At 43.8% G+C, this 27094-nt stretch overlaps 1 protein-coding gene across 1 annotated transcript in view; it reads left to right on the plus strand.

The window, feature by feature from the left end:
- Positions 1–18462, plus strand: part of magixb (MAGI family member, X-linked b) — a 40454-nt gene extending 21992 nt beyond the window's left edge. Inside the window, exons 5-18 of the mRNA XM_008278150.1 lie at positions 1129–1293; positions 3279–3477; positions 4203–4273; positions 5331–5492; positions 6207–6732; positions 7354–7909; positions 8211–8274; positions 9084–9500; positions 13929–14129; positions 14214–14290; positions 14409–14555; positions 15986–16124; positions 17073–17524; positions 17555–18462. Coding sequence (XP_008276372.1) covers positions 1129–1293; positions 3279–3477; positions 4203–4273; positions 5331–5492; positions 6207–6732; positions 7354–7909; positions 8211–8274; positions 9084–9500; positions 13929–14129; positions 14214–14290; positions 14409–14555; positions 15986–16124; positions 17073–17524; positions 17555–18202 — 3824 coding nt within the window. The 3' untranslated portion in view covers positions 18203–18462. The remainder of the gene's footprint in view (positions 1–1128; positions 1294–3278; positions 3478–4202; positions 4274–5330; positions 5493–6206; positions 6733–7353; positions 7910–8210; positions 8275–9083; positions 9501–13928; positions 14130–14213; positions 14291–14408; positions 14556–15985; positions 16125–17072; positions 17525–17554) is intronic.
- The last annotated feature ends 8632 nt before the right edge of the window (positions 18463–27094 follow it).

Consider the following 27094-nt stretch of genomic DNA (forward strand, 5'->3'; position numbering starts at 1 on the left):
CGGTAGCGTCTTATCCTGGTTTACCCTCATATGTAACATTTCCACGGTAAAATGTCTAAAAACAATGAGACCAATGTTTTACATCATTTCAGGTTTTCATCAGCATTGGTGGTACAGACAACAACTCCCATGATCCCTCACCACTTACGCACATTTGCAAACTATTTTGTTGTTGTTGGGATTGAGAGACCCTCAGCAGCAGAACTTATATGCTGTGCATTTCACACTGCGACAGAAAGCATTTCCATCCCCTTCTATCCCTCATTGTTCTCCCTACTCACTTAAGATGTATTGGCAGTTTTTATTGTAATGAATAGGGTTTACATAGTTAATAAAAGGAGGGCAGGCAGCTTGAAAGCTATTTCTTGATGCATATTAATGACATATCAGGTGTTTCTCAACTTGCATCTACCCTGCAGACTCCTCCTCCTGCAAGGGTCAGAGTGCTGCCTCTGATTAAAAAGCTTCCATACATTAGCATCCATAATTTATAAGGGTTTAATGGGAGCAGTAAATGTCATCCTCACCTGCCTTATATGTGACATTGACGGACACACAGCTACGGCGAAGCAATCAGGAGCGTCAGCAGCATTGTGCGTGCAGTCGCCTGCAGAGACTGCTGTAAATGGTGACGGCTGGTGACCTTGCTGTTGAGTTCACTAATCTAATGTTTCCCCTCAACCCATTTGGATCTTCATGAGCCAAATGGAGGGGTGGAGGTAATTTCATTTATTCTTTAGCAGCTGGAGCAGATGGCTAGAAATAAGAATATTGAACGCAGTATATGATCTCAGGGGATACATAACGCAAATACACACGAGCATATGTGCCGTATATATAGATAATCACATGATCCTGCTCTGCTACTGAATATCCGAATATGACAGATTTTATTTACCTCATGAATTCATATCAGATTGGAACTCATAACATGTTAACGATGACCTTTAGATTTGAGCTAGTAGATTTTATTAGCAATGCTGATCATTTCTCGTCTTAATATGTCATTTCTATTCGACCAAATGTATGTGCATTACATTCAGTGTGTTTTATTTTACAGCTTGATGTGTTCGTTGCATCTCCGTTTCTTAAGGCAAGATGTCTTTCTCCTGTCCTTCTCTGCCTCAGGGAATTACTACGGCACACCTCGGCCCGTTCACATCAGTGCAGAGAGCCCCCCCATCACGTACCAGGAACACCGCAACCTGCTCAGAAACTTCCGCACACGCAGCAAATCGCTCAGCAACCTGGAGAAGACTGCAGAGGACGGCATAAACGGCGAGGACGACTCGGGCCTGTCAGGTAAGTTAAACAACGTGATGGGGTACAGGGTATCGTAAGAGGAGTGTTGCAAAGTTATTGGAGTCCTTTTAATAGCTCAAAAACATATCGGCATCTGCTAAGCCTTACACAGTCTCCAGCAACTGAACACTGCGACGTCCCTCTATCTATAGCTCCGGTCTCTGATGCCCAAATTAATCAATCATTAGCCCGATTTGTATGCTGTAAACTCTCGGTGGGGCTGTGGCCTCATTGATTGCTGGATCACCTCCAAAGGAAGGTCAGGATGCCTTAGGTCGAGGAGGCGAAGGGGTAAGCAGATAGTCGAGTATGCACACAGAGAGGTGAGGGGAGCAAAACTGGGAAGTCATGTGACATGAAGGCAGGATAGTTTGAATAAAATCCTCAGGCTCCCGTAAAAATAGACCATACGGTCGGTATAGATTTTTTTTTTTCCCCCAATAAAGCAAACTTCTTTATTTTGGATGTGATTGATGACTCTTGTGCCAGACACTGTTTATTGTGCTAAACAGAAGACTTAAAGGAGCTCATTAATCACCAGTGAGAAAACGTGCATTCAAAGTTTTAAAGTGAAAGTACTTGTTTTGAAAGAACATGTTTTCTGTGACTGATGTGTTAATATCTATCACAGTATTAGGTTGTTTAAAATGATGTGTTGACATGTAAGCAATTTTTTTGTATCCCAAGGTGCAGCTAGTTTTAAATACATTAGGTACAGTGAGATAATTTAGCTCAGCGGTCCCCAAACTACGAGTCAAGGCCCTTCCAAAGGTGGGGTCTGAATGGTCATGATTAATGGGGTGAGTAAAAGACAACCATTTGCTTGGTCTCCTTTGTGGTGCAGGAAATCAAATCCCCTGGACGTTCAGCTTAAGGTATGATTAATGGGAATTCAAACGCGTGTATTCATTTTGTGGACTTTCCTGTAATCTTTGCATTTTTGTGCGATATTAAGATATTTTACCTCTTTAGGTCTAGAATACTTACTTAAACCCTCTGAGGATTTTTTTCTAGACTTATGAAACTGTTTTTCATAAATTATCACAAGCCAAAAATATTCATATGGACAGAGAAACCTCATTTTCCTCTGAAATGTGATGGAGTAAAAGTATGAAGTGGCATAAAATGGAAATAGTCGAATAAAATGCAAGTGCCTCGAAATTGTATTTAAGTGCAGTACTTGAGTAAATGGACCTCGACAGGCAGATTTGGAGAGGTGATGTAGTGATGTTAACAAGAAGCTAGCACATAAGACCTGAACAGAAGGCAGGTATGAGATTAGGTGGTTAGGGAGAAGGAGCAGCAACATAGGGTGCTGGTGGTGGCAGGTAGGGAGGCCGAGTGTTGGGACGGGTGGAGGCAGGGAGCCAGAATGGTACAGCAGATAAGAAGCGGGCAGAGTGGGAGGTAGGAAACGCAGACAGGCACCGATCCAGATAGTTAGAAACGTGCTCCAAACAGTCAGGTAGGGCAGCAGGCAGCTGGGACTGGAGGGAGGTGAATGCAGAATGCAAACAGGATGAAGTTTGAGAGAGTCATCCAACACCCTGACCTCTGCTGAGTCATCTTTTGAAGTGATGCTGTGTGGGTGGATGGGTTCGGCAGCACTTGTCGTTTGCAGCAGGACTCAGGACACCCAGCGTCATGTCCGACGTCTGTCAGATGCACGCTGGAGCTCAGGGCTGAAGGACAGCTACAAGGACAGCTAGAGGGGGGGAAAAGTGCTTATTTTTCTTCTGCTGGTAGTATGGCATGCATGGTCACACACTCTTCCTCCTTAGAGGGAGAACAAAGACGGCTGAGATGCTGACCTCAGGTCTTTCTCCCTGACAACGCCCAGTGGAATTGACAGCGTAAGGTCATTACAGATTGCAGGAGCAACTTTTCACTTACTGCATCTGTTAAATAATATATCACTGTTCAATGTTTTTTTTTTTTTTTTTTTTAAAACAGCCTTTCTTCTACTGTCATTACAGGAGGCTCTGCAGGTGTCAGCAGCAGCATCCCTCTTTGTCACCGATCCCCTGGTCGGCCCCGGGCATCCAGCAGCGGTGGGGATGGTCGTGTCATAGAGAACGGGATCATTGGCAGCAGAAGCGGTGCCAGAGTGAGAGGTGTAATGCCTGATCACTGGGAGCAGGCCTTCAGTGACCCAGGAGAGTCACTTTACATAGCGTGAGTGTCCACACATTCCTCATAAATCTGTTAAAGGAAAAGCACAAAAATTTGGGAAATGTGCTTATTCTTTACTCTTCTATGTGTCTGCTAAATATTAAGCCAGGATCCAGGAGTCAGTTAGCTTAGCATAAAGACCATAAGCAAGGGGGAAAAAAACTGAAACTAACACACCTGAACTCCTTATCGCTATATCATTTGTTTATTTCTGACCAAATCCGAGATGTTTTGTTTAAAATTCTCTACTGATTTGTGTTGTCTCTTAACTTAACCTGAGCCAAGCCCCACCCACTTAACTAAACAATGTATCACCAGAACCTAACCTAAGCTCTAATGCAGTTAATTAAACAAGCATGATATGACTTATACATCAGTGAGCCAATTATTTTTGGGCAAAGCCTGGATGACTATTTCCCCCTATTTCTAGTCTTTGCGCAAAGCTAAGCTAACCATCTCCTGGCTCTGGCTTAATATTTACTTGACATGAAAGTGATTGTCAGTCTAACTCGTTGCAAGAAAGAGAATAACTATTTTTCCGAAAATGTCAGACTATTGTGTTAAACATGATCCGAAGAGTAGAGTTTCAATGGAATGTTGTAATAATGGCAGTGATCTCTGTTGTGCATTACATGTATAATAAATTGTAGTGCTATCATATTATATCCAATACTATTATGTTTCTTCTTCTTTTTTTTTTTTTTGCTTTGCCCCTTTGTCTCTGCAAGGCGCAGCCCCAAGAGAACCAGCTGGCAGAGTCCTCGAGCGTCAAGCAGGGAGACCATCTACAAAAATGAATGTGAGCCTCTTTGTTTCTTTTTTTTTCCCCGCCTTTCTCTCTCCCTCTCCTTCTATGCAATTATTAGAACACTGGCAACACATTTAACTGTCGAACAGCCTAAGCGGAGCTACATATTCGTCACAAACGGAAGTAACAGACACTGCCAGCTTGTTAGAGTCAAATGAGATGGAATGAGGTTTCAGCTGAACGGCGACGTGTAAGTGATTAAGGCCTAAAGCTCAGAGCTGCTGGCAAACAGCCAGACTCGCTGCCGAGGCTGGCAGGGTCGACACGTGGATGGCATGTGACTGGCAGCATAATTTCATAATTTGGTCGCGTGATAAAAGAATAAGAGCAAAATCTAGTTTCCGATGTTTGTCTGTCATGATTGCCAACTGAACCTAAGAAACCTCTGTTGCGGTGATGTGGGCTCGCCTCAGTTGAAGTGCAGTACACTTATCTCACCAGCAGAAGGTGATATAATATTCATTATGGCCAGAGGTAAAATCTGGTACAGCACACTGTTTTTGTAATAGTAATGTGACAGTGTAACAGAAACATGTTTACATTGAAATGGATGCTGCTTCAGCAACCACAACTAAGACTGGGTCCGATTAGGAGGCAAACTGTAAAAAATGTAATCTCTAACAACAATTTTCACAGATTTGGTGATGCAAACTTTAAATAAAAAGTCCAGGATTACTGTACTTGGTTGGGTCAAGCTAATGGATTATGTTGCCAATTTTAGGATGCTCGCCGGTAATGGATTCTGCTCTTAATGCAATCTTTCCACCATATGCTTTGGTTTGTGTAGTATTTTGTTAAAAGCCATCTGGCGATTGGTTTTATGGTGTTATGACTCTCTCTCTCTCAACTCACTTCGGACCATTTTGCTACATATAAACACACGGGACTGTTTTCACTCTTTTCTCTAAACCCACCCTGGTGGCATGTTTTTATTCTTCACTTACTTAAAGACGTTTATGACTTGTCCTCGGAGGTAAACATCATTATTGTTTCATCCTCTCTATTCCTCTCTGTTGCTGCTGTCTTCATCTGTTTCGGCGACTGCCAGGGTTCACCGACCAGCCCGCGGAGCTCAGGGGTTTTCCTGTGCACACACACTTGATCAAGGGATCCAGAGGGTTTGGTTTCAATATCGTGGGGGGCAGCAGGCCAAGAGAGTTCCTCCAGGTGTACAGTGTGACTGCAAGTGGACCCTCTGCACTCAAGACAGGTAAAAGATGTGACGTACCAGGGATGGTTACTGCATGGGAAAACTGGGTGAAATGTATTTCTATAGAGAAAATGTGTGAAATATGGTTATCTGAACATTTAAATAGCTACTTGTAAGCATTTGTTTTGTTACTCGATTTGCCATAGTTGCAGAATAAGAGCTCTAACCATCCTGGAAGTGTTGAAACTGAAAATATCCTTGTTTTCTCGATCTCCCCTTTTTGTGATTACAAGTCTTGTATTTTCCGAAGCTGTATATCACAATCAGTCCTTAATCCTCAAGGCTAGCACACCATAATCTAACCATAACACATGCACAAGCAGCAGTGCAGGTCCTGATTACAGACACACACACACACACACACACACACACACACAAATGCCCATACAAGCAGATATTACCGCTCTATGAAGCCAGAGCACAGGCTGTCTCTGCAGGGACTGATCTAGTTCATATCTGTTAATAGGCTGGTTTAGGGGGATTAGTTGGTTGGATTAGTCCACACCCACACAAAACACACAAACAGTATTTCAATTGTAAACAGGAATCCGCACACTCAAGCATATGAAATCAGTCAAAAACGCTGAAACAGTGATATGTAAAAACAGACTGTCAAAGTATCACGAAGGTACCAAGGTGTGAAAATGCAAAGCGATGTGATAAATATGGTGTAATGACATCTATATTTGTGTCTTTTTGCTTTTTCTGTATTAGCGGACATCCTGGTGTACATCAACGATGTCTGTGTGCTTGGAGTGTCCCACAAAGAGGTTGTAGAGATGCTCAAGTCAGTGCCTGTGGGCCACAGCGTGGATGTTGAAGTTAGAAGAGGGTATCCGATGCTCTACAACCCCGATGGATGTCCCAAGCAGCCTCCACCAAGGTTACTGGACAGTGGAGACCCCATCCTACTGCCCACCACCACCCAGCCTCAGCCTTTCCACCAGCTACCTCGCCTCCCAACACCAACACCCCAGATGCAGCACTTTAACTTTAACGGGGTCCACAGTGACGGGAGCTATATGGAACCCGGCATGACTCTAGATGCTAATGGAAATGCCACGTCTTTCGCCTCCAGACCGCTGCCTCCCTACAGGCGATCCAGTCTGAGCCACGCTGCCTCTTCCCCTCCGGTTCGCCCACCTCGTTCTCTGAGAAGCTTGGCCAGGCTGCAGTCACTCGACCCAACGCTGGCCAGCCAGAGTGACAGCGAAGTTGTTTCTGCAATTGGTTCACACAGGTATAAAACATTGCATATAACGTAAATGAAGTGTGTACTTTAAGTACAGCTTAAAGGCTTATCTAAAATTTTGAAATGTATAATTTGGCTCAATTCAGACCAACCTTGATGTCCTTTGCATCCAGCTGTAAACGCTTGTTGCATGTCATTCATCTATTTACTGTACCACCTCATTCCCTGATATTTCTCTGCTATTACTCTCAATTTAAAAAATAATGATTAATTTCCTGGAGAGGAATCCAATTTTATCCAGAGAGTCAGTGAGCTTTTGATAGATATTTGAGGGAAAATGCATAATGAAAGATTATTTCTGACTTTGAGAGCTGCAGTGGTTTGTCAGTCAGTCAACCTGCTACTTGAAAGAGAAGTATTCTGCAAGTTTTTGGATAAATGGTTATTTTAAGCAAAAATGCCAAATGTCAAGATGCTTTTTTTTAAAAGTTGTACTCAGCCAAAAAACCAATTCACAGAAGAAAAAATGCACTGAGAAAAAAATGGCAGATTATTCAATGATGAAAATAAAACATCAAATTAGTTAAGGCTCTAAATATTAATGTGTATAAGAACATACAGGATCTCAAAGCAAATGCTGAGTTTGTGTTGCTTTCCCTTCCTCATCAGGGCGTCGATGATCCGTAATCACAACAACAACTCCCTCTCGACGCCGCCTCATCCTCTCCGTTATGGAACGTCCAAGTCGTCTGAGAGCGACCTGTCCACCTGCACTTTGTCGGGGTCGCGGCTGCCCCTCCCTCAGTCGCCACGGAGGCCTTCCTCTTCCCCCGGCGGCCCTCGCAACATCCACTCCCACCTCTTCAGGCCACAAACATCCCACCTAAGACCTCCTCCCACCCCAGACAGCCCCCACCACCGGGGCTTCAACGGTTTCCATGGCAACACCAGCCCCACTGCGAGTCCCAGCAGCGTGTCCTCTCCCGGGGGGATGAGTGTGGGCAGTGGAGTTGGCAGCTTCAGCGGAGGGGAGCTGGTGCCGGTGGCCTTGGCCCAGGCTGAAGGAGACAGAGGCCTCGGCTTTAGCGTGACGGCTGGAGGGCCTGGAGGCAGGATGACTGTGGTGAAGAGAGTCTGGGACAGGAAGCAGTGCAACTCCCTGCAGCCAGGGGATGCTATTGTCAAAATCAATGGAGCTGATGTCCAGAGTCTCAGCTTTGCACAGGTAATGGAGGAACAATGAGGGGAACTTAAGGAGAGGGAATATGAACCCAACTCAAATCACCTTTTTGCTTATTAAGCAGCAAGGGAGTGGGGGAAATTGTCAGCAATCCAATCAAAGAGAGCTTATGTCACAATATTTACTGAAACTGTCAGTAGCTTTAAAAGGGAAAAAATGAGTCAGACAAATCCATCCCCAAGTTTAGAATAGTGAGTCTGCGTGTTTTAAGGCAGGGTGCAAGATCAAACATAAGCAAGCAATTTAAAGAATACCCACTTTATGTTTCCTTTTTATTTGTTTACAGGTACAAACAGTTCTGCAGGACCACACCAAACAGGGAGAAGTCGTTTTACTAGTTTACAGAGGAGGTAAGTGATTTTAGTAACCTCCCTGCCACAATTCACTGTGCACTGTGGGGAAAAACAAAACAAAACCAAATTAAAAGCACCAAACTGTTAAAACCTGGCAGCAAGAATATATTGGAATACTGTAATGTTAAAATAATTTAAAAACGGCAAAGATAATGGCAAATAATAGTTTTTATTTATTAAACTATAGTTAGGAAATCATGTAATTTATATAGATATACAGTGTAAAAGAACAAATTACTGTTTGTAAAAATACATTTTTTTGTGTGGACATTATGTACACTTTTGGCATGTTTTTTTTTATTTACAGGTAATATCTAAAATTAATATTTATTACTATTATGATTGTTATTTTCAATATTTTTGTCTGTAATTTAACAAAACCTGGAGAAATCTGTAACATTACAGTTTAAAAATGATTTATAATTCTTCAGTCCTTAATACATAATTCCTCTTGCAAATAGCAGCAAACATGTATAAAATAACTAAATTTTTTTCCGATTTAAATACAGGAAATATTGTGTTGCTTTACAATTAAAAATAACAAAAAAAAATTCCATTTGTAAAAAGACTGATTTTTGATGAGGATTATTTACAGTTTTGACCTGTTTTGCTTTGTCTTACAGTCAACTTGTAAATTAATACGATGCTGTTGGGCTTTTACTGGATATCATCAATAATTTAACTAAGCAGAGAAAATATGTCAAATAACAGTACATGTTTGGTTTTTTTTTAAATTACAGTTAAAAACTCATTATTTTACAGTGTGGCGAATTACATCTGACAGTAATTTTCTCTCCCATTATCAGGTATTTATCATTCGACCGTCTCACCCGGCTCTATTCGGAGACTCCCTCCACCTCTGCTCCGCCCCCCTCCTCCACCTGTTGGCTCAGATAGCTCCTCTCTGCTCCCAGAAGTGCTGCCGATGCCCCGCACCTCCATTAGCACCCCTCCCTCCCCGGCCCTCCCCACAAGATCCTCACTGATCCAGAGCACCAGCTTCTTGGAATCAATCCCGGTGACCCTGACTATGGAGCCCAAAGACTGGATGAACACGGGCCTGGAGGACGATGCCGGCGCCGTCCCAATGCCTGACACAGGTCTGGAGAAGCAGAGTGCTGAACGAACTCGGCCGCTTCGAGGGTTTGATGTGGAGTTGAGGAGAAAGCCTGGAGAGGGCTTTGGGTTTGTCATTGCCTCTCAGGATGTGGAGAACGGTAAAGGTAAGAGCACGGGTTTTTGGTGTGTGGCACCAGGGATTGGAAATAGAAGTGGCTGAACATTATGCAGTATTAGGTGAACTTTTCTGGCCCAGCACTACCATTTGGTTACCTGCCCAAGGGTTTCATTTGGATGCCCTTGTGGACAGAAGCACCATTAGGTAATTACAGATTAAAAAGTGGTCACTGTGGCCGCGAGCCACCGGATGAGTCATGATGCATCATCCAGCCTTATTCTAGTTAAATGTTTCATTTCATGTTGGCTTTGTTTCCAGTGTTGTAAGAGATCTGTTTTGGCATCGACTACTTTCAGTGGCTGTTTTATCATGAAGTGGACTTTTGGCTAGCTACGAGGAAATTGCCCAACATCATTCAAGTGTATGTTTTATGACACACATAAAAAGCTAAATGCAAATGTACTACCTGCGACAGGTTTGGTTATTAATTTGGTGGCTTACTGCAAAAATTAAAGACCCCCTTCAGTGAAAAACAAGTCTTTAGCTTGGTACCATGCCTATATGGTGTATTTTATATACCAGAAGACAGATCATGAGCGAAGTACGTGGCCAACACAACGGCTGAGCATTCCTCCTAGAAACTGCAGAGCCAAAGTCTCAAAAACATGGATTCAGATTTCAAGGGTTTCATAACTAACAAATCTAAAGGACCATTCCTGTGAACTTGCAGGTTGCAAGTTTTCTCTGTCAGTGTTCTTCAGAAACTGCTTCTGGTTCAAACATGCGTGGCGGAATTAGTCACGAGGCATTATGCAGGGTAGAGTAGCGTTTCAGTGGGATTGTTTTCATGGAAAACAGTTGTAAATGTATCATTTTGACACACTGAGATAAGTTTTTAAAGGCTTAATCCATGACTGAAAAGTGATTTTATGAAACCAACTACACAAAGTTGTCTGGACCTCACCATTTCATCCCCTTCTCAATATCCAATATCATCATCATCATTGGGTTGAACAGCCAGCAGACAGTTACCTTAATATAAAACTCTCTGCAAGAAATGTATTTCCCAAAATGTCGACCTATCCCCACTGGGTTTGTATTCCTCTGGGTTCATATGTGCATGTGATCTTTGTAATTTAGTATGTCAGCTTGAACGTCGCCTACACGATGACCTTTTGTTTGAAGTATCAAATCAGTACAATCTCAGTCTGCGCTTTTCTGCGTCCGCTCTGACCTGACAGGACATTGAGGCTTGTTTATGTTCTGTCGGGAAAAGCGAAAACGTCCTGCCCTTATTACCTTATAGTGTAGTGCTTACGAATAGCAGGTTAACCGCAGCATCCCCGTGATGTATTGCTCCCTCTCCCCCTCCCCATGTGTCGTGTTTGGCTGCTCGGTTCCACTCTGATGCAGTTCAATTTGCTTTATGGCTCAAGCTAACACACATTTGTGTTTTTGTGGTGGGATTAAGGTTGTAGCTGCACCTGTTTTTCCACAGCACAGAGACCTCCATCATGTCCTCAGTCGCCCCTTCATTTCACTCTCGTCATGTCCCCGAAACAGAAATCTGTCTCTCTCTATATCCCTTTTTCCTTAATCATTTCCTTTTTCTCTTCCTCTCATCAGTCTTTCTCTCCACCACTCGTCTCTCACTCATAAGCTACCGCCCACTCTCCCTCTCTCTCTCACACCCCTTTTACTCTGCAGTAAAAGCGTCCAGTCTGGTTTTTCAAAAGATTAAAACTCTCCCACTCTCTCTCTCTCTCTCTCTCCCTCCCTCCTCCTCTCCCTCTCCCTCCCTCCCTCCCTCCCGCTCTCTCCATCACTCCCTGAATGCTACACTGAACATTTCCCTCGCCGAGGAGCAACAGAGGGGGACAGCAAACCTGTGTTTTGGTTCCTGTTGACCGTTACATGTGAATCTCTGCACCTTGAAGCTGCTTGACACGGAATATAGGAGTTCTTTTTTGGGGTTTTTGTTTTTCTGTGCATGCTAATCAAAGAGCCATGCTGGAGAGACTACAGTCTGCTTTGAAAACTGTGAAGGAGTCTAAACGTAATTATTTGCTTCTCATTGTATGTTTATCAAAGAAAAAAAAAGGGAAGGTTTGGTGCACATTTTTTGCTTTGTGCATGAGGGTTTTGGAATTTCTGTGTTGCTGTCCAAAGTTTGCTTAGTCAGATGTGTTGACAGTATAGAAGTTAGATCCACAGACTCACATGTTGCGGGTAGTTGATCAAACTGAGAGATATGTAATGTGGTTGTTTATGTGCCGGTGCGATGACTGAAGCAACAACTGATGAAAGATTTAAAATGTTTTTCAAGCCGGTGAGGCTTAAAGCAGCACATGACATGATGTGGTGATGGGCTAATGGTCTGCGTATTAGAGCCATCAGTCAGCTACATGGGCAGCAAACTAAATGGATTTAACAGCAGATAAGTAGTAGCAGTGCTGCTCAGCATTAACCACCCTGCACATATACTACTGTCTGAGTGATGCTGCTAAACATCTACAGTCCTCTCTTCTCTCTCCCCACCCGCCCCCCGGTCTCCGTCATGCTGTGGGCATCTGCAGGCTGCTATGGCGATGTCTGCACCCGCCGATTCATCTGGGCTGCAGAGGGGGATTTTTACGATGGCTGCGAGGTGGAGGTGGAGTGGAGGGGGGGGCCCACTAGCACTCCTGAGTGGTAATCAGTGCAGCGCGTCAGAGGCTGGCTGGCTGCTGGGCATACCGCAGTGGGATTACTCTGGACAGGAGAACACGGAGAGCCAGAGGAAAAGGCACAACGATATAAAGCAGTCCATTCGGATGCATCTGTGTGTAGTTCAAGTGTGTCTGCTTGTGCATTTGTGGCCGAGTACATCTGTCCCAATCTCTCTGCGTGTGAGTCACTGCGTGTGCGATTGTGTGTGTGTCTGTTCGCACAATGCTGCTGCGTGCGTGTGAGCATGGACGTTGCATGTGTATTCATGTGTTTGGCGACTGTGGATGTATTATGCATGATAAGAAGACTATTTGCAAAGCTGCCTTGGCTTTGATTTGACCTGATTGCCGTTTCTGCCTGGGTCACCCAGATTAGGCCCAGATTGGAGATATGTCTCTGGGCTCTGATTTATAGGCTCTACATTTTAACTGAATTGTCACTCCAATGTGACGTGCACCTCATCTCCAACGATGTATTCCAACCCCACTCAATTACAATTGTAATCTGTTAGCAAGCATTTCATTTTGCTCTTTAAATCAATTGAAAGTTGCTATTTTTATCCTGGAGGGACTGAGGAGAGGGTTATACATCTCAGCTTGATGAGGGAATGTTTATGCTGCCTGATAGGTTACATAAGGCCACTGGCAAGACTCTGGAGGGACCAGCTGTCACCAAAGTACAACATAGCCTCAGAGGGAGAGGAGGGCAAGGGAGAAAGTAATTGGGAGGTTACTAAAATACAGAAAGAGTAACAGAAGATACAAGTCTAAGCAGACAGACTGTCCAGCTAAAAGCTGTAAGAAGCTTTTCAGTTGGCATGGGAGATTAATGGCAGCAAATTTATTTTTAGTCTTCTCAATATTTTTCTCATCAACCTCAGACACTGACCAGAGCTGAACTTTTCTTGTGAGCTATCTCTTCATGAAGAAGATAAGAGAAATTGAGTTCAAGAAACACGGGGCTAATTGTCCCTTCTTCGCCACCTCCTTTGACTGCAAAAGTCAGTACTCGTTATCTGCAGGCCTCGGCTTCACACTGTGTATTATAGCTGATGAGCAGTGCAGAGGCTGGGAGATGACGGCCAGCGTTTTCCCACATTGAGGAGGGAAATATTTAATGGTGCCAGCACAAAAAAATAAAGTACTGCTGTGTGTGTGTGTGTTTCGTCAGCCACTGGCATACTAATGCGGACAGCCTGCAAGTTTGGGGATCTTAGACGAGATGAGCATAAGAATCACTGACGCTGTAAAAACCAAAGTGTAAATACCCAAAGTCTGTTGTTATGTGCAGTTTGACAGATTCAGGACGGAAAATTATTGCTGGAAAGCTCGGCTCCGTGACAGTTTGTTGAGGTGAAAGGCAAATTAAGCAACAGTGAAAAACTGTTCCCGGTGTGTCAGCGGATGCAGAGATAGGTTGATAGATGGCCAGATGAAGGAGAAGAGGTTTCAAGGAGACGATGGGGGAGGTGTAAGGAAAAGGCTTCTGTGTGAAGTAATTTATAAAGTAATCCCTGCCAAAAACAATCCAAAGCTTAATTACAGCTTGTTTTAGAAATTCTGGCTCACACACTGGTGAGATAAATCTCCCTGCTTTTAAATTTATCTACTGTTGACCTCACTTATTACTCACTGCTTTCGGTTAAAAGGAAAGTTTTAGGGTTGGATGGAGGCTGTAGTTGCTGTAACTTTACCCTATTTGAACCTCAAGCACTTCATTCACTTAAGGCAACATTAATTCATTCATTTTGTTGTGTTTTTTTTAGCTGCTTCCCTTCTTCCCCACCGGTTTGTGACGGTCCGTCGAGGCAGTCCGGCGGCAAAGAGCGGTCAGATCCGGCCTGGAGATCGTCTGGAGGCGGTGGAGGGACGCTCAGTGGTGACGCTCCCTCATCGGGAGCTCGCTCAGATACTTCGCAGAGCGGGAAATACTCTGCGCCTCACGATCGTCCCCCGACCCAGCACCTGTAAGACACAAGCAGCATCTAAAGACATGCATACTCAGCAGTAACACTCATGATGTAACCTTAATGATCATCTCTTTTTTTTAGACTCTTCAACCCTTTCAGAAACCGCTGACTATGACCCAGCTCACCGAGGCAGGAAGGGTCAGAGATCACGACCAAAGGTGAGCGCGATACCACAACGCATGTGTTCCATCAATAAAATGTCTGATGCTATTGTTATCTCCTGACAGCGTCTAATATTGTTTTGTAGTCATGACAATCTCTACCTTTCTCTCCCAGCGTGACTCCAGGTATTACAGTGTCGATCTGGATCGTGGCCCCTCAGGCTTTGGCTTCAGCCTCCGAGGGGGAAGCGAGTACAACATGGGCCTCTATGTCCTTGGACTGATGGAAGGAGGGCCCGCCTCACGGAGCCAAAAAATGCAGGTGAGTGCGTTTGCTGTGTGCATTTCAGTTTGTTTATACACTGTATACTGAATTTATTTAATCCCATTTGCATAAGTTACATTTCACATGTTTACCTTGTGCACTCGCAAAGTCACAGCATGTTTTCTAGCAAACATTTGAAGTAGTCAGGCCAAATTCATGACAGAATATCAGTAGATGTCGATTTAAAAAATATGAGGCTGCACCATCTGCTTGTTGTTTGGGACCCAAAACTAAGTTCTGTACAATATTTTGACAATATTTTAACAATTACATATGTTTTCAGACTTGGGGAATTTTTGTATTTTTAATTATTGTCCTTTGAAAATTGAAAAAAAAAAAGTAACATTTTTAAATGAGGTTGGTAATTGGAGCCCCAAAACGTTCCTGTAAGAGTGTATATATGAGTGCATCCTTATTTCCTACTAAAATTATACTCTTTGGTCTACATTTCACAAATTTTTAAGGCCTCTAACATCAGCAGAATTTGATGTGTGGCATGTATGACAAGCCAACAGTTAGTGGCCTCCATCTGATGATATCTGTTGTTGCCAATAGTGGATGATCTGTCACCATTCCAGCTCAAACAACTATGAGGAGGGAAAGACAACACAAACTTGACAGTAAGACCAACAGAGACAGTGAAATGGCTTTTAATAATCACTGTTTTGGTATGTCTGGCAATATATGCCAAACATTGAATTCTCCTGATGTTTGAGGTCGCAAAAGCTGGTGAAATGTCAACCAAAGACTATGTTTTAGTAGGAAATATGGATAAGTCCATAAATGTTCCCTTACAGGAACGTTCTGGGGCCCCAATAACGTTGAACTTTATCAAACTAAGGACCAATAATTAAAGTATTTTTTGAGGATGAATGTACATAAAATCCCACGTCTAAAAACATGTAAACTTCTCAAAATTCTGCCAAAATGTTGCATTAAAATTAGGTCTGGGTCAGAAATAACAAAAAAGTAAAGTCTGGACAAAATCTCAGGTGGTGCAAAGACATCTTTCCTGAAGTTTGTCCAAACTGACACGAACCAGAAATGACCTGCTCAGTATTTCAAGATTTTCCAAAAATAAAAAACATTTTACTGTATTCTGTTTTGTCACCTTAAAATGTATTTGGATGACAAATCATTCTTGGCAGATAAGCAAGAAACGTAAGCCCCTAAAATCTTTAGTTTTTAAAAATGTGTTTTAATTAATTAAAAATTGGTAGATGAGCAACAATAACATTGAGTTGGCAACATAGCTTATTCGCTGATGAAAAGATTAACAGAATGAATCCTCCAGACTTTGGTGATCTGACTTTTGCTCTCGCGCCATCATGAGGTTGTCATTCAGGGCTTTGAGTGAAATGTCTTGTCAGCTGTCATTTGGATCAAACTAATAAGCGACAGTATCTAAAGTGATGTTGTGGCTGCAGGTGAGCGATCAGCTCGTGGAGATCAACGGGGACAGCACGGCCGGTATGACCCACAGCCAGGCCGTTGAGCAGATCCGCAGAGGAGGCCACCGCATCCACCTGGTCCTTAAGAGAGGAAACGGCTACGTGCCCGACTACGGTAAGACAGACGATGGGTAAAAGCATGGAAATATGTGGATTTAATCAACAAAAGAAGGTATTAAAATGCAGAGAGCCTCCTGTCTTTTGCATGCGATACATAGGGTATGTCTCGGGTGTCTTGTCTCCTTTCTTCTTCGTTTTCTGTGGGACTGATTCTAACCAAACTACTTTCTTTCACTTTTCTGGTGTCTCCCTTCTTTCAACCCATCACCCCTGTGATTCACTTAATCCTAATCTTTGCTTTTACCATTTCCACATGACATTTTTTTCCCCTCCTTCCTGTCATGGTTTTCTTTTCTTTCCTCCAAACATTTCTCTCCTTTCTGCTCCACTCTTTGCCTCCTCTCTGTTTCCTTTTCTCTCTCAGTGGAGCTCTCCAGTTTGTCTCTATGTATGACCAACTCCAAGCTAGGCGAGCCTTGCTTCTATGTCATTGGACGGACAGAGAATACGCGGTTGGTAATGGTTCCTGTTAGTTCTCCCATTTTCTGTCTCTCTACATCCCTCTCCCCAGTCACCACTGCTGTCTTCACTTAGTGAAAGACAGCATGAAGCCTGTATTGGACCTCCTCATTATAATGTAATCTTGATTATCTACATAGTTAGTAATGTAGGTTACATTATGTTTAGCGCAAAATGTTGTTTCCTTCAAACTTGCCTTTTAACCGATTCTGCCTCCCAGCTTGTGAGCGCACATCAGAAATTAATGAAGAAAATGGCATAATTGTGCAATCACAGAGCATACAAATAATCAGATGTGTCGTATCACTAATGATGGCTGCACAAAACAGAAAAGCAGCTGTTGTTACACAAGCTGGCCTAATGCACCTTAAATAAAACAGATTACATAATGCTTTCTTCCAGTGATTCTGCCATTCCTCTGTTTTACCTGCCTATTCAGTCTGTTTTCTCTTCCTCCCTCCATCCCTTCATAATGTGTGTCCAGGCCATGAGCACCGAATCACCTCCCCCTCCCTCCTGCATCACCCCAAGGAGCAGGGTTTGGCTGCAGTAGACTCCGCCGGATGGAGGGGACACACTTCCAAGAAGGAGGAGAAGAAGAGGAGAAGCAAGTCGAATGGAGATGAGAGAGAGACGGAAAGGCGAGGAAGGAGGAGGAGAAGACGGGGCTCAGGGGGAGGAGAGCACTCGGGCTTACAAAGCCCCGTCTCTGAGCGGAGGGGAAGGTCTCAGGAAGCCAGGGACAGGAGGAAGAGGAGGAGAAAAAGGGAGACTCAGAGTTTACCCAGAGATGCCCTCAGGAAACATGATGATAGTGATGCAGAAAAGGAGACGAGGAGGGGAAGGAGAAGGGGAAAGGACAGAGGGAGGAGCAGAGAGAGGAAAAGCAGGAGCGAAGAGAGGGTGAGGGTGGCGAAGGGTGAGGAGCCTGAGCAGGTGGAGGAGCAGGGAGAACCTACTGCTGAGGAGACGGTGGAAGAGAGGATGGCGGAAAGAGTGGAAGAAGTGGTGGAGGAAGTAGAGGAAAGAGCAGATTTACAGGGAGAGGAGAGTGAAGATGAAGTTTTCCTTCCCATTCCAAGTCTTAACCAAAAGCTTCCCAGTCCCAAGCAGAACTGGGAGGAGGAGGGGGAGGAGGAAAACTGGGACGTGGCAGCAGAGTACAGGGAGCTGAGGACAGAAAAGGAGCAGGAGAGGTCATGGGATGATGACGGGGGCGAAAATATAGACACAGAAATGAATGAAGATGAAAAAGATGACGATGCACAGAGCGGGCAGCTGGAGAGGCCATTACTGAGTGTTGCTGTGGTAGATCCGGTGTCACAGAGAAAGCCCTTCTCCTTCCTCACCTCCACACTGTCCATACAGCAGCTGGGGGATGATGATGATGATGATGAGTCAGAGTCTGGAGGCAGCCAATCTGACAGCAGCGTGTCTGCTGCCAGCATCTCAGGCCTCTCTCTGGCTGCCACAGAAGCAGGCGGGCGCAGGGCGGCGGTGCTGCCAGGCCCTTGGCTCGCGCCCAGCCAGCAGAGCAGGGTTCAGGTCACACAGGGGACCAGGCGGCCCGGCAGGCGGACAGGACGGGGGGGAGGAAGGAGCGCTGTCTCTTGACTTTTAGCACGCAGCAGCTGAATGATACTGTATCCGATTCTGTCAGTTCCACACTGTTAGACTTGTTTTTCTGCAGCTACCCGCACTACTACTACCAACATTTTCTCTGAGTCACTTTGATATCTACAGTAGTATGAAGTCATATTCTTCGTGCCTTTTTACAGCTGATCTCTGGCTGATGTTAAATGTCAGTTATCACATTTTAACTCATAAATGATAGGAAAGGTTATCTCTCCCTCAAAAATGTTATTATTATTTTTTCTTCCGAGGCGCCGTTTCCCTTCACATTTGCAGCATTTGTGATAGATGTTTCCACGACAACAAGGTCTTTCACCTTGATTCAACCTCCTCCCTAGCTCTCACTCAACAACGCTCCCCTAACCGCTCAAGAACAGACATTCAATTTTACCTCATGAAGATACTGAGCAATAATAATGCAACTGTCCGAGACTATCAGCCGTCCATAGTTACTGCACCGAGTTGAGCTGGTCTGAGAGGAATCAGTGTAATGTGTTTGTACAATATCCTCTTTGTCTTATGTGGACACTTGCCTCAACTTGTAATGTTGTTCCATGTAACTGGATATTTGATTGTGATATTGCAAATCCCTTTTGAAAGCAGGTGTGAAATCTATATATTCTGTAAATATTTGTAGAGAAAAACAGATTGTAAATACTATACTAAATGGAGCTAAGCCCTTATTTGTATTACTGTATTGTAATATATCATAACGAGTCTGAATATTTGAATATATGCAGTATATCTATATATTACCAACAACAGCTAACCATTCATATTATTTATTAACGTGTGATGACAGATAACGTGGTACCTAGCTTTTGTGGAGGCTCGAAATGTAAACACAGCCTATATTGTCCCTATTTATACATGAATGTTTTGTAATATGCTGCTTGGGTGTGGATTAGGATGATCTGTGTCGTACCCTACTTCAGAAGTAAGCAAAAGATGCCAAAAATATGCATCTGGCAGTGTGCATATTTCAAGTACTGTTAATATTGTGTATGTGGGGTCAGAACAAAAAAAAAAAACACTATCTAGATTCTAGAGAGTGCTGTGCCCAACGTGCCACGTACAGTTGCCTTGGTAACATAAACCACTTTATCCTAACCACTGATTTTTTCTTACTGTGAAAACCTTTGCTCTGAGGTCTCTAATACTAAACGTGGGTGGGCCGTTTAGTAATTTCAGTCATGCCAAAAAAAAAAAAAAAAAAAGGCCCTTACTGTAAAATCCACAACAAGGAATTTCTCCACAACCTGAGCTCAGTGTGTGAGATGGCAAAATAAAATAGCACATCGTTTTTTCTTTTGCTGTCTTTTTTAAAAATTCTGTTACGGATTTAAAAAAAAAAAAAACAGGAATCAAGCTCTGAATGGATACTGTGAGATGTTATTTTTCTATGAGATTTATCTTTTTTGATATACTCAGGTTTTCAGATACTTTGCTCTCTAGAAAAGCCATTAGGAAGAAAAAGCTACAGAGTGACTTCACAGCATTTTTCATAAAAGGTGATTCCTTTGATTTAAATGTTAAAGCAATATTACGTTGGCTCTTCTTCGTGGAGGCATTTGGAGACGCAGACTGTTATTTGTTACCAGTCCAGAATCATCTAAAGGTCGATGCTGTAAGTGAAGTCATTCCTTCATTTGTAATCACAGCAACTGAAACAAATCGCTCGGTGTGATCTGGCCATTGGTTTGCATTGCTGCGACGAAGCACTGAACTTCTCCAGCCAACGACCATACATACAGTGTAGCTTGCTAGCCTATATATAAGACTTGTTTTATAACGTTTGCTAATATTCTTTTTTTAAACTTTCATTTCCTAAGGGGGATTGTATGGCTGAACTGTAAACACATCCTCATAAAACTGCAAATAAAACTGCTGAACCAATTTCCTCGTGTGTCATGCATGTCTCCCTGTTATTGCTTTTTCTGGACACCCCGAGAGCCACAGAAATGGACAGCAGATGGCAGCAAAAATATGGGTGAGATGGGATCTGACAAGATGAAGGTGTGTGAGAGAGAGAATTTTTAAGATCGCTTTAATGACCCCATGAGATAGAAGAAATTGCACATAAAAATCTTGTTCTGTGGGGTTCATGGGTGAATGGGGACCATAAAGAGGTTGAAATCTCATTATTTTCCACAGATTAAATATTAAACCTGCTTCCTACTAGAACATAGGTTTTACATTTTCCATACTCAGTCTAATAGTTTCCTGCACTGCCCAGCCTCACCTGTGTGAGCTCCCACACAAACACACATCAGGTGAATTTATAGTGTTGCAGCTCAGATATGAACACTTAAGCACTGCCACCTAAAAATAACAGCGCTCTGAGGCCTGCCTTCCTCTCGTGTTGTCCTAAGCCGCATCCTTCTGTTCAAGTCAGCTCAGATGCAAAACAAAACAAAAAAAATAAAAATAAATAAAAACCACCGCAGTGAGAGCAGAGCAGCTCTCAGATCAGCTGCAGGAGGAGAAGAAGTGGACTGAAAATATATTCAAATGGCTTCAAATCAAGCGTTTGGGTGGTGGTTAGAGGGAAATACTGAACAAATAATAATAAAAAAAGAGTCACTTTGCAATGTACAGTGTTGGTTCTTACCTGAGCAGCCTGGATTCAGGCGCTCAACAGGGTTCCTGGAGTGTGTAAAGTTGCAAAGATGCAACGTGAGACTCTCACTGGACTTTCTAAATAAAATGTCAGCTGAACACTACAGCAAGTTTCAGCCATCAATTTGGAGAGAATGGATTTTATCAAATAAATGTTTGTAAATGTTTTGCACTTGATTCTTAAATACAGATTTTAAAACATTGTCTTGAGAAACCTCTCAGAAAAGTTCTGTAAGGGTGATTTACTAGGTTTGTGATCATATTTAGGGTAAGACAGAGAGAGAATGGGATAGCAGAAAACAGGCAAGCGATCCATAAGAGAACAATGAATCTTGGAGGTCAGAGGTCAGTAACTGCAGATCAGAGACATGTAGCTCCAGTTCCAGAGAAACCTGCAGAGAGAACAAAACACCAACTACAGAGGAGACAAGGTAAGTGACATGCAATGGTGGCGTATAAATGAATGGATAGAAGAGGGGCTGCACTTTTGTACATTTTAATTCCAACCAGAATTGTTTCTCCATTTTACAGCCATAAGTGCCATTCGTAAGTGTCAATATGAATATAGTAGAAAATGATTTTGACACAGAAGGAATCATGGCCATAAAATGAGCCCGATGTAAAAATGTTGGTAAAAATAAGACATTTCATTTGCCATAACTTGTTTTGAGCAGCAATGCCAGCTGGTGGTATGATCCCTAAAAGTTTACCCAAAATGTTCTTTTTAAAGTTTTCTCTGGTGAATTATCAGAAAACACACAGGGGTCAGATGGGAGGGACTGGTTACCTCCACCAAGGAGGTTATGTTTTAGCCGTCGTTTATCTGTTTGTTGGTTTGTTTGTTCGCAACAAAACTCGAGAGCCCAAGACATGACATGGTCAAAATAAAATAAAATCATGGCCACAGTATAGCTATAACATGCGCACGAAGTAGTATCTCATGCACACAAAATACTAATTCGTTCCCACGTTAAAGCTATATTGTGGCCACGAAATAAGTGCAACGTGTGGACGAAATACTAATTTGTGGCCACGAAGTAATGTGTGCACAAAATGATAATGTCGTTCCTGGACAACTGGGTAAGCAAATTGAGCGCACCTTTTCTGCAATACCCTACTTACTACGTGATGTCCTTAAGGTGAGTGTCTTTTCTTATTATTACCTCCTTACGCCAAGGAGGTTATGTTTTAGCCAGCATTTGTCTGTTTGTTTGTTTGTTAGCAAGATAAATTGAAAAGTTATCAACGGATTTTCATGAAATTTTCAGGGAATGTTGATAATGGCCCAATGAACAGATGATTACATTTTGGTGATGTTGTGGCTTACCATCTGATTGTTTTCTCATAAAACAGTAAATGCTGTGAAGTGTCAGTCGCGCAGAATGCTGTCATTGAGCCGTGTGTCCACTCAGTGGAGCTCTGACTCCATTCAGTCCTCACCGCTGTCTCCTCAGTCGTACAGGAGGAAGCTACAGCCAGGCTACATTACAGGAGTGGACTGAGCTTAAAAGCCAGTAAGGAACTGCAGAAATAAAGTAACTGTACAACATATTTCAGAGTACACAACAACTGTTCTGATGATCCATTAATCTAATTGTGTAGATCAAATGAATGCAGGACTTTAACACTGGCTGGAAATCACAATATGGGGAAAATTGGCTGCTTGGTGGAGGCCACTGCTTGCTAATTGTAATTGACAATTCAAACTTGATTTGCAGATTGCACAGCCTTGAGTTTGTTTATTTGTTTATTTTTGTTTAAGTCTCCACTGTTTTTGTTTGTTTGTTTGTTTATTGTTTTTTATTTTCTTGCAGTCAAAGGTGTGAATATCTTGCCATCACTCACTGGCTCTGAATCTATGTTAATATCTACATGGACAAATGCATTTGAGGTGTCTTGCAAGACCACTAGGCTTGCAGAATTGGAAAAAAAAATAGATACATGAATTAATTTGCTTTTTCAGTTTTCAATTATACACTGGATAATTTCTATATTTTCCTGCTAATGCATAGCTGTTTTTGTCGGTGGTCAACTGGGTAAGGGATTCCTTTATGCGCAACAGTTAGTCTTTTATTTTGAAAACCCACGTGCGGATGTCACTTGTCATTATTCCGCACTTGACGCTGTTGCGCTCTGCAGGAAGAGCCGCACGCATCGCTGCAGTTCAGACGCGCAAAGGAGCAAAAACCTCTGTGTTTGTGCGCCACCTGAACGGACAGCCACCTCTGCTGCCCGCATGGAATACGGAGCCGAGAGCAGCCCAAGTCAGACAAGTGGGAGAGGAGCCTCCCTGCTCGGTTAGAGCCCAACACAGCAGCGCCAAGGCTGCAGAAACACAAAAGTACAGTTTAAAGGGCTTGTCACAGCCTGTGGAGACTTTAGGACAGTCTAAATATTCCGGATAGTTGCTGGTTCTTCAGAGGTGGCAAGTTTTTTTTTCTTTTTTTAAAATTTTTTTTATCATCATTTCTTTTCTTCTTCTGTTTTTTTTAAATCTCGGAGATCAGTCTCGATGAATGCGCGACGTGGAGGTTAAACTCTGCTCGATTCTCGGATGAAACCGCACAGAGACGCACGATTTGGGATGTAATCTGAATTTTTCAAACAGCAGGGATGTAGTTTTTGGCGGACCAGAGGGGACGATTTGGACTTGGAGAATGAACTTCGCGAGGCAGCTCTGCTTACTTTCTGCGCTTTAAAGACGCACCGAGCCATGGGTTGAAAGCGACGATGATGGACTGCGGGGATATTCAACGTGGGAAGGAGCAGAATTTTCTCTGTTATGTAATGATTGACAACGCCTGATAATTAGTGGTAGATCCTACACGAGCGTCTCCCCACACCCCTTCCCCATCCTCACCCCCTTCCCCCTTAATGTCGACAGGTTGAACTTTGGTGTTTTATTTTGAAAAGAAAGCTGTAAAGTTAATGATCAGAATATGTCACAGGTCAGTGGGTAAACTCGTACTCTTCTGCTGTATATATTTATATATATTTTTGCACAGAAAACCATCAGATGAAGTGGAAGTTTATTCCAGCTGTTTGAAAAGCCTCAGACAATACTAACCTCTGCCACTGCCTCCCCAGTCTGTTTTTCAGCAGCTTGCACATGAAATTAACATTAATCATGAAGCCCCCAACTCTTGACCTGTTCGGCGCTGATTTAAAAATGACTGCAGGAAATCCGTCGATCACCAGCTTCTTTCTGAGCTTTGAACTCTCTTCTTTCATCTGCAGCCTTTTTTCATAGCCACTAAGATGCTATAATGCTGATTTTTGCCCTCACATTTGGGGATATGTAGTCTCTCTGAAATTCTCAACCTCCTAATCTCTGTGACTTTCTGTTTCTGAACATCCAAAGCCCATAAGTTAACCTTCACCAGAGCCTTCGTCGGTCCCTCCCTCCCCCCCCAACTCATCAGGGCTGGTGGGGGGGGTGGATCTCGACCCTGCGGGGTCGAAACTGCGGCTGGCGGCGGTCACCCCCCTCGAGGAAGGGCTCCCACCATGGAGACAAGCCCAGAGAGCCCCAACCGGGCCGTGGAGTACCTCCTGGAGCTCAACAACATCATCGAAAGCCAGGCCAAGCTCCTGGAGACGCAGCGGCGGCGCATCGAGGAGCTGGAGGGACAGCTGGACCGGGTCAGCCAGGAGAACCAGGACCTGAGGCAGGAGCGCAGCCCATGTACCCCTGGAGCAGACACCCCTGAGCAGAACCACAACCACAGCCAGCCCCTGTCCCTCCCCATCCATCATGGTGGCGGTGGAGCTGGCGGCGGTGGCGGGAACAGTAGCACCTCAGCGTCTCAGGTGGCAACTGGATCCACCACAACTCCGGGGACCAGCAGAGAGAGGAGAACCCACACCAGGCTGACCCGAGGCCTCTCCTGTGGCTCCTCCACAGCAGACCGGCTCGAACGCACCGACAGCCAAGACACCAACACCAGTTCCACCTTACGCAGAAAGTAAGCTCCCCTCTGACACACACACACACACACACATACACAGGCCTCTTATCCCACCAGCAAGTCAAATCAAGTCTGCGATCTCGTCATAATTGTCCGGTTGACCTCAGTCTGCATAACGTTGAAATGTGACAGAACATTCATATGCTAAGCCCACATAATGACAGGCTGTGCAGAGCAGTAGTCTTTCTAAGACATGGCAGATAATCCTCCCAGTAATGGGGCTAAACCTTAGAAGTCATATTCTAATGCACCACTAGGAGGAAATCTGCAAAGTGCTGGAGGATTATGGGTAGAGTGATAGGTGCTCGAAGGTGTCAGCTCCATCACGCTGTGTGTAATTTTGCCTGCAGAGAGTATGATTCCTGTAATGATCTCAGTCTAATGGTGTGTGTGGGAGTCGCATGGTAGTATTCTGAGGAGTCCAGGCATGAGGGTTATGCTTCTTTATAATGATGATCTGAACTTTCTGGACCAGAGAAGCCCTTTCTGTTTGAAAATCCGCCCACTGTTTGCTTAAAATGTGCTTTTCCTTTTTCCTCTTCTTCTTCCACTCTGATCTGTGTGCTGGTTGGTTTCTAGGAGCTTTTTTTTTTTTAAGCCCCCCCCTCCCCAAATTCAAGGCTGACCTGAAGTTGGAGTGCTGCAAACACAGCTTTGGCAAACAGCAAGTGCATCTGTCCGCGCTCTCACTTAACCACGCACACACACACACACACACACACTGGGATCGAGTCGGCTTTTGTTCTGGAAGCATTAAGCTTCGTGAGTAGGCAGCAATTCATGTGAAAAAAGTACACGGTGAAATAAATTGTTGCAGTCTTGGTAACAGAAGCCATTGGTTCTTGTGCATATGTATTTCTCAACACACAATCATCTGAGCAGTTATTACCGGATTTCGCTCGCTGTCTGTTTTCTCATGGTCCCAGTGCTCTTATCAATGACTGATTCAGAGTTGACCAAATCCCCTATCGATCAGGAGTCGTCTTTTCTTGCGCTGTCTGCCTCTCTGGTCTCCCTCTCCTCATCCCCGGGGGTGACTTTGTCATTACAAAGAAGCACATATTAGTTATTTATGTGGGTGTTAAATGCAATGATGAATTGCAAATGTAGATCTTGCTGATCCTCCCTTGTTAATTGCCTGTAGCGGTTGTAGCTGACTTTAGATGCAGGCTCAGACAAGCGTATCATATGAAGTGTCACATTTAATAAAGAGTCACCCGCACAGCAGAGCCATATTGTCCCTGTCTGGCTGTGACTCAGCCCAACCCAAAACTGGCCTATTAGCTCAGGTCAGTGGCAAATACTCTCTCCTCTGATAATGGATCAGATGCAAACAGGAATTTCTTCATCGTTGTCGCCCATGACACTCTAAATACGGCTCAGATGAGGGGAAGAGACAGAGGGAAGATATGGGAGAGGGAAAAAGATGACAAGGGGGAGGAAAGTGACTGAGCGACCTTACTCAGCGTGCCTCAGTCTAAAAGAGAAAAGGTGGAACACACACACTGATTTGCCATCTGTCAACAGGGTGTGTGAGGGAGGGAGGAAGGGAGGAAGGGGGAGAGATGAGAGAGGGGAGTCTGGGCAAGAGAAGGCTCAGAGAGCTGCCTTTTGTTTTTGCCCAATTAGTTTTTGTTCCTCCAGCAGGAGTCCTCATCTCTGCCCTGTGCTCTCCGCAGCTCACGTAACCCACAATTTTTGATTTCAGACAAAAGAAGCAGAGGACCCATTTTATTAACCATGCGTGCAGGAATTGCATCAAAACAAAGTCGCTCGCTCTCCTCTCCTTACTCCCAGCGGCACGCCATAAACAGCTGTCCCAAATGCTACCCTCTCCTGCTGTTAATGGCAGTGTGAACAATGTGAGTCGGAGGCCTCGGGGTGAGATGATATTTGATGTCAAGTCCCTCCTCCAAGAAACAGCAGGGTTGAGGGCATTGCCACGGCTCGCTGTGAGTGCGGCAGATGTTTCTCTTTTTTTTTGTTGTTGTTGTTGTTGTTCGTGCTGCTGCTGTTATTTTGGGAGAGGTCATGTGAGTGCATTTTGTATGTGAGATAGTCTTTATATGAAGTATGTGCTGGTGTGAGCATCCAAAAAACACACGAAAGACGGAGGAAGGCAGACAGAGTGCGCGAGAGATTAATTAGTATGACCAGAGTATAATTACCACTAGCCCAGGGGTGACAATTACTGCTGTGCATATATGTGTGTCTAGGTGATGTGTCCTTTTTTTTTTTCTTTTTTTTTTGCAAGTGTGCGCTGCAGGATATCACCTGGGATGTCCAT

Source organism: Stegastes partitus, unplaced genomic scaffold, assembly GCF_000690725.1.
Source record: "Stegastes partitus isolate 25-593 unplaced genomic scaffold, Stegastes_partitus-1.0.2 Scaffold4, whole genome shotgun sequence".
Classification (NCBI taxonomy): domain Eukaryota; kingdom Metazoa; phylum Chordata; class Actinopteri; family Pomacentridae; genus Stegastes; species Stegastes partitus.